This window comes from Nicotiana attenuata, chromosome 8 (genome assembly GCF_001879085.1).
Source record: "Nicotiana attenuata strain UT chromosome 8, NIATTr2, whole genome shotgun sequence".
Lineage (NCBI taxonomy): Eukaryota > Viridiplantae > Streptophyta > Magnoliopsida > Solanales > Solanaceae > Nicotiana > Nicotiana attenuata.
Genome location: NC_031996.1, coordinates 22,204,605 through 22,212,385, shown reverse-complemented (window position 1 = coordinate 22,212,385; position 7,781 = coordinate 22,204,605). Strand labels below are relative to the sequence as shown.

The 7,781-nt window shown below is 36.7% G+C and overlaps 1 protein-coding gene across 3 annotated transcripts in view; it reads right to left on the bottom strand.

Annotated features, from left to right (window-relative positions):
- Positions 1–4,510, bottom strand: part of LOC109231051 (heterogeneous nuclear ribonucleoprotein Q) — a 9,170-nt gene extending 4,660 nt beyond the window's left edge. For 2 of the 3 annotated variants that reach the window (XM_019396584.1, XM_019396587.1), the window contains exons 1-6: positions 4,344–4,510; positions 2,177–2,617; positions 1,938–2,054; positions 1,673–1,813; positions 1,398–1,577; positions 349–553 (exon numbers count right to left, since the gene is read on the bottom strand). In XM_019396584.1, the coding sequence (XP_019252129.1) occupies positions 349–553; positions 1,398–1,577; positions 1,673–1,813; positions 1,938–2,054; positions 2,177–2,557 (1,024 nt within the window). In that variant the 5' untranslated portion in view covers positions 2,558–2,617; positions 4,344–4,510. Of the gene's footprint in view, positions 1–348; positions 554–1,397; positions 1,578–1,672; positions 1,814–1,937; positions 2,055–2,176; positions 2,618–4,223 lie in introns of all 3 variants that reach the window. The other variant, XM_019396585.1, reaches the window with a different exon arrangement.

The window sequence follows — 7,781 nt, the reverse complement described above, 5'->3', positions numbered from 1 at the left end:
GGGGGGGGGGGGGGGGGGCTCTCTATGGGTTCCAGATAACCCCTTCAAAGGCATAATTATGACTTTTTACCCTAGCTGCAAGAATAAAAAGAATTAGATATGGACCCGCTGACAGTTCCAGAGATTTTTAAAACCAGAATTACTAAATTTAAGGATCTCTCCCCTCCCCCCAAAACCCACCCCCTCACACTTCCTACCTCTATTCTCCTGATTTTCCTTTATTTCTTTTTCCAGTGAGGGGGAAGTGATTTGCAGGAGGGGCCGACGGAACACTCAGATGTAGATCCTGAGAGTTCCCTTTATGCAATGTATGTGTTCCACTTGTATTCATAAGTCCAGAAGCATTACCATTAACTTCATATGTTTCACCATCTTTAACAGCCTTCAGTGCGCTTGACCTTTCTGCATAATGGACAAATCCGAAGTCTCGTTTGCCACCACTTTTGGCCGGCGGCATAACAACTTTGGTGACATCACCATGGCGTTGGAAAAGTTCCTTCAACTGTTCAGTAGATGTGTTTTCTGGAATGCTTTTCACATAAAGTGCTTTAACCTGGAAAAGACGACATAAAATACATAATCAATGTTCAAACTAGCAGAAGGATGTTAAGGGAAAAGGTTTCACTGTTTCACACAGGTGAATCTCCAATCAGTCCATTGATACCATGGATTGGACAATACATCACAAAATTTAACATCATATTGATAAGTGACTTAGTTTGCTATCACTAATCCGTTTTCTTCTTTTTGGGTGATAATGGTAGTGTACATGCAATCTTGCACGAACTACCACGACTATTCCAGAATCATCTCAGAGTACCTTCAGCAGGGCCACTAGGTTTACGAGCCTTAGTTGGTCCCAACAGAATTACAGTCAGTATAATCTCAGCAGTGAAACTATCCACCACAACTCTGCCCCACCTCATGGTAACAATACGCCTAGAGAACTAAAAAGTTTAAGGTATCAGCACAGTTGCTGGCTCTTTACTCAAAAGCAGCCCCAATAAATGATTATATCAAATTGAGAAGTTTTATAGATACATTACAAAAACCATCCAATCCCCCTTCGCACACCTAGACAGACCTACAAGAAGTAAACAAAGAAAGAAGAAAACAAGTTTAATCTGGAATAGGGGGTGGATCAGAACCCGTAACGTACTGTATTCAAGCCAACATGATAACAATTGGAGAGAAAAACTCATAGACCCACAAAAGGGAAAAGCATAAGGGAGATCATTTGGTAAAGGTGCAAACTGCAAAGTAACAATTAAAGATCAAGCAGGTGACATTAGAATCTAAGAGAAACAACCAAAGATCACAAAACATATCAAATAGAACTCGCTTAAGATCTCTTAGAAGCTCATACTCAAATATCGGTGAGATATAAGGTTTGATACCTGAGCAGCGGCAGCAGAATGATCATGTGTAATCTTTGGATCAGCCCATGTGACAGTTGGAGAATTTCCCTCCAGCTTAAAGTTTGCACTTGCCATTTTTTTCCGCGAGTAATCCGCACAGGCATTATTGTAATATTCAACGAAAGCAAAACCCCTATTACGTGCTGGGTTTTGAGGATCCTTCAGTCAAATATTAGAAGTTTACAAATTGTCCATAAGTTGCCAATGACAGAGTCAGAACAATTTATAGAAGTGTTTGGGACATAAAAACACACCTTTATGAGTTCTATTGTTTCTGCACCAGGGCCAGTCTCTTCAATGACCTTTCTGAAGTCATCATCAGACCAGCTCTTTGGTACATTACCAATGAACAATCTGTATTTAGTTTCTGACAGTGAACACCTTATGGTTTTTCCCTGGGTTGATAATAAACACATAACAAACAAAGAAACTACCAAATCATGCACTCACTAAAAGAGACGATACAGTTAATGAAAAATCTGAAATGAATGAAGCCAAGTGCGCAAATGCAGAAATCACCTTGAATTCTTTGCTATGTAATTCTTCAATAGCCTTTTGTGCCTCATCTTTTGTTGTGAAGGCTACAAAGGCAAAGCCCTTGCTTTCACCGGTATCCTTATTTCTCATGATCCTGACCTGCAAAGATAGGACACGATTACACAATTTAGGGAAAAGCAAACACATTTAAGTCTGTCAAAAACATATGCCTGTTTGGCGTAGCTTTCAGATTACTTCCAGCTCTATCAATCAGAACTGACCTCATGTATTTCGCCGAATGGTTCGCAGAGATCCCTCAAGTCTTCATCAGAAACATCTCGAGGAATCCCACCAATGAAAACCTCAGACCCATGCGGAGGGAGAGCAAGAAGTTCAGCATGCTCTTTTTTGTCTTCTTCAGTAAGAGAAGCACTAGGCTTTTCTTCATCTGTAGCAGGCTCCGGAACGTCACCCATATCTGCTTCTGGAGACTCTGCTGTCCCACTATCCCCACCTCCGGAATCATATGATTGCTCTTCACCATTTTCATCACCGACTTCTCCAGCTCCATCATCTTCTATCAGTTCTGGATCTTCATCTTCCTCAGAGTAATTTTCGTCATCAAGATCCACGCGGTCATCAATTTCAGTATTCTCTGTCATGATTTTATTGTGACCTAGATCTTCTCATCCAACAAATAAATAGAAGGTCACCAATAATGCCTGCAGACCGATATATATGTTAGCTCTTTTGCTTGTTGACGGATATGACATCAATCGTTAACTACATTTCAACCCAAATAACTTGGGGTCAGCTATATGGAAGATATGAAAAGGCTGGGAAAATAATTTTTTTTTTTTAAAAAAAAGGCAAGTACGCACTATGACCATGCATGCAATGAAGGAAGTTCAGTACTTTCAACTGTCCTGCACCAACACGGAAAGACGTGTAGTATAGGTAATTTTTCATTATATTCAGGAGATGAGAAAACAAAATATACTAATGTGCAACCAAATTTCCAACTTATCACAATTTTACAAATGATATCTTTCTTTCTTTCCATCGTTTGAAGCCCAGCACTACTTCGAGCTTTTCATTAGCCCATGGTGGCATAAACATAAGATACAATAGCACACGATGGGATATGAAACTTCTCTGGAGGAAAGAAAATGCACTATTATCAATAGACACAAAGATAAGCACATACACATAAGAGCAAGGACACTTTCTCAATTGAGATTTTTTCACCACATTTGGGTCATTTAGGAGGGTAAATTTTAACATGATGGGAATTTAATCAATTAAATAAAGAGAAAAGGTTGGCCTTACTAAGGTGGAGTTAGCTTTGAAATACTTGTTTTAGGAAAAAAAAATGTTTTGCAAAGATTGTTTTCAACCAAACACCAAGAAAGAAAGAAAAAGAATCACTTTTTTGCAGAAACCGAAAAACTAACTCTTCTTACAATTTTTGAAGCAACCGCCACCTATGACTTCACTACCATACAGAACAGTGTTACGACAGGGTAAACTTTTCGCCATAATCTCAAGAAAATATCTCTACATTCTCAAAAAGATAGGAACTTCCTTTTATAATGAAGGTGCCCGGCCCTGCTCGCACGCACCTCGGCTATTCAACCGGATACCTACTACCTCCACACGTACAGGTAACTCAAAAATACATGAACTTAAGACAACATTAATATGCTTAGCAAAAATTCCCTTTTTCATGATGGATATATCGGATGTTTCAGCTTGGGAACTCGGTTAATGATGTGCATGACCCTCTACTCTTCTCTACTTTAAGTCCTAGACTAACTAGTGCAACAGCCTGTTTCAAATTCGGGACATACTACCACACATCGCGCCGTTGAATCAAAGCAATGGGGCACGATTTCCAATAAGTTAAATGTTTAATATGACATTATGCCTATAGAAAGAGGAAGACTATTTACTGAACTCAACCAAAAAAAACGATGGGTAATTGAACAAAGTAAATGACCTCAACCAATTTTTCCTCTATCAAAAAACTCAACCAATTTTAGTACCAACATATAACTATGAACACATATAACAATTCAGCTACCCGAGGAGCTAAAATCAATGTATATAAAGCATCCACACACAAAAAAAAACCATCTTCAAAGGACAAACTCGAAAACCTAGAGCTGAAAATAACAAAAATCAACAAAACCCTAACAGAAAAATAGGTAAGTCCGTACACATCTAACAAATTTCGGTATGTAAATTCAAGATTTCTGATGCTGAAAAAATATAAACAAAATGACATACATGCTAAAAATTGATAAAAAAAGGGGCAAAAGACGAAACCTTGTTTATGAGAATGGGCGGAAATGAAGATAAAGAGCAGAAGAAATAGAGTAGTAGTATTATGTGAGAAGAAGACATATAGTAGTAGTAGAATATATGAGTATTGGGGGTTTTCATTACCCAAAAATTAAAGAGAGAAATCGGAGAAAATTTTCTGCTTATCTGTTTTCTGCTCTTTAGGAGTTTGATTGAAGGCGAAGAAGCTAATCTGGAAGTGAGAAATACACTACTACTCTTTTCAGCTATTTTATACTGCCTGCGATTTCAGTTCGGAATTTGGCCCTAACTCGGGTAATTGGTACGCTCTGCCCGCTGCCCGTATTGATTTGGTCAATTCGTAGATGAGCCATAGGGGTATCATTGTCATTTTAGCTGGCGCAGTTCGTGACTTCGTGATTTAGAGCTTTATATTGGCCTATCTTGAGGCCCTGTTTGGGCATGAGTTTTGCAAAAATAAATTTGGGATTTATTTTCAAAACTCATGTTTGGCCATAAATTTTGCTCATATTTTGGCCAAATCCAAAATCTCAAATCTCAAATCCCAAAATCAGCTATTGAGCTGATTTTGGGCCAAAATCCCAAAACTTTATATATATGTTTTTCCAAAATAAAGTTGGAAAATATGTTTTGAAAACGTATGTCCAAACACATTTTCATCTTCAAACCAAACTTCACCCAAATTAGATTTTTCAAAATAAATTTGGGATCTATGGCCAAACGCTAGCTTAGTTTTCAGTTTTATCTTTTCCTCTTTGGCCAGCCAAAATGCATTTTTATCTCCACCTTTTTTCAAGATTTAGGCATTGCATTTTTTTGTCTTGATTTATGCTTGTGCTTTCTATTTATTGATAAAAAAAACTCCATATTTGTCTCTACATCAAATCATTCTTTTCATATTAATTAGGTATATGGGCAAAGAAAATTTGATCTTGAGACATTCACAAAAGGAAAAAGCTCAAAAATTCAGCACTAAAGGACTGTGTTACAAAAATTCTATGTTTGTTTGAACATATTCGCGTGGAAAGAGCATGACCTTACGCATTTGTGCAAGAACTTGGTAAAAATTCTGGAATTTTTTTGGAAAATAGTTATTTTTAACATCAGTAATCAAATATTAGTCACCATTTTAAAAGTTATGTCGAACCGTTAGATATTCTTTTTGACATAAAAAAATAGTTGAAAAAATTTACCAAATAAAACACACAAAAAAAATTCAGGCAATTACTGAAATTTGAATATTTATTAGTTCAAACTCCATAAGTTATTCCTCAAGCTAGAAATGCGCAAGAAATGTGCAGTTCGAACCCCACAAATAATTTATGGATTTACAACTTTTTATTATTTTTAAACCCATGACCGATACATGAAGTTCAAACATTCAAAAAATAACAATGCCTATATTTGTTTGTAGCAAGGCTCAATACATGAAATTCAAACATTCAAAAAATAACAATGCCTATATTTGTTTATAGCAAGGCTTGTTTTAACTCCAAGACGCACTCATAAAAGTTCAATTTGTAAAAGTTGAAACTCAATATTCTTGAGTTTCAACGAGGTACCATGAGCGAAATCATTCATTTCACGTTATTTAACGTACTTGTTTCACTCATATCTATTTTATCATTTTATCACGAGGTATCATGAGTTGAAATAATTTTTTAACACTATTTCACTCATGATACCTATTTCAAACTCCACGAAAAATTCTTAGAGTTTGAACCTTTATATCAATGCGAACTCTAGGAACATATGTTGGCTTTTCAGCTACCACGGCTCAAAAACTTTAGCACAATGTGATAGAGTTTTATTTGTCAAAACTTCGAATTCCAGCAATAATGCTGGAGTTGTTTTGTATTTTAATTAAGAGTATTTTTGTTTAAATATTATTTTTATTTTAAAAAGTGGTTATGGTTATTTCTCTATTACATTTTAAATTATGGCTAAACATTAACAGGCAGTATAGAAACGGGTCAACCGGCCTAATTTGTACAAATTCTTCGTGCCACCAGCAGGCTGCAGCCCATATAATTCCACCTTTATACCCATTAATTCCAAACTATTTACCCTTTAATGCCCAGACCCAAACTATTTACTACTGCTACCCATGCTCCCCAAACTATTTACCCGCATTTCTTCTTCTTCCTCCTCATTTTACCTTCCTCACTTTATACCCATCGTATTTTTTCCTTCCAAACTTTATACAAGGATCTGGTGAAACCCAGGTGCAAACTTTTTCCTTCCAAACTTTTTCCTTCCTATATAAAAAATAATCCTTGTAAGGCCATCACCAGATGCAAGTCTTGAAGATTGTTGGGCTTCACCAGATCCTTGTATAACGTTTGGAAGGTAAACATCGTATTTTTTCCTATATAAAGACTTTCATCTGGCCATCACCTTTAATATCCACCATTGTTAGGCTTGAAGCTCAATTTTATTTTTGAAGATTTTTTGTTTGATTCAAAGTGGGTGCTATTAAATATTGCTAAGGCTGTATGGTGGGCCGGGCCCGGGCCTAAATGGGCTAAACGGGCCGGGCTAAACGGGCCTGGGCTTAGCGGTCCCGGGCTCTGGCGGTCCCGGGCTTCGCGGTCCCGGGGCTTCGTGGGCTCAACGGGTGGACCAGCCCGTGACGGGCCTAAGCCCATATGGTCCTGGGCTAAATGGGCCGGGCTCGTGGGCTTAGTGGGTCTAACGGGCTTTTTTTTATTTCCGGGCTTTTTTTTTAAATTTTTTTTTTATTTAAGGCAATTTCTTGTAAACCATATGTGTATGTATATATATAAATTGCTCTTATGCATGGCTATATAAATATATGTAGTATATATAATATAGAAATCTAATTATTAAAGTGTTTGACGAAAATGTAAAATAACAAATCAATAGTAAAACTAAATTGGCATGCATAATAAATTAATAACAAAGTACAACATGAAGCATAAATACGTCTAATAATTTTAAAATAACACAAATTGTTGAAAAATCTTAAAGACGAATTTGCGGATAAATACCCTCAACACAATACTTTATATTCCTCCTTAAAATGCCTGTGGTGCACCCTGAACGAAAATTTAAGACTCTTCCACAGTTCTTGCACTTTAATATTTGGCCTTCTTCATTTTCTTCAAGCACTTCATAGTATTGCGAAACAAATAAGCGCACTCTTTCCGAACGAGGCATGATTTAACTTGAAAATTGAGATTGAGACTTGAAGTCTTGAAAATTGGAGATTGAGAGATTGAGAGAAATTTAGATTGAGAAATGAGTATTGAGTATTGAAATGAAGAAGAGGGAGGGGGGTACTTATAGTGTTAGAGAAGGTTAGTTTTGTAAATTGAAAAAAAAACGGCTATTTGTGCAATTAATATGACCGTTGGTGGTCATTGGGGGTGGGGCCCTCATTTTGAAAAATCTTGTTTTGTAGTATATATAGTACTACTTCTTCATGTAAATATAATATATATAGTATACTAGTATAGCATACTAGTATAGTATACTAGTATACTAGTATGCTAGTATATAAGAAGCTTCGGAGGAGGTTCCGTTGGTGGTGGCGGAAAA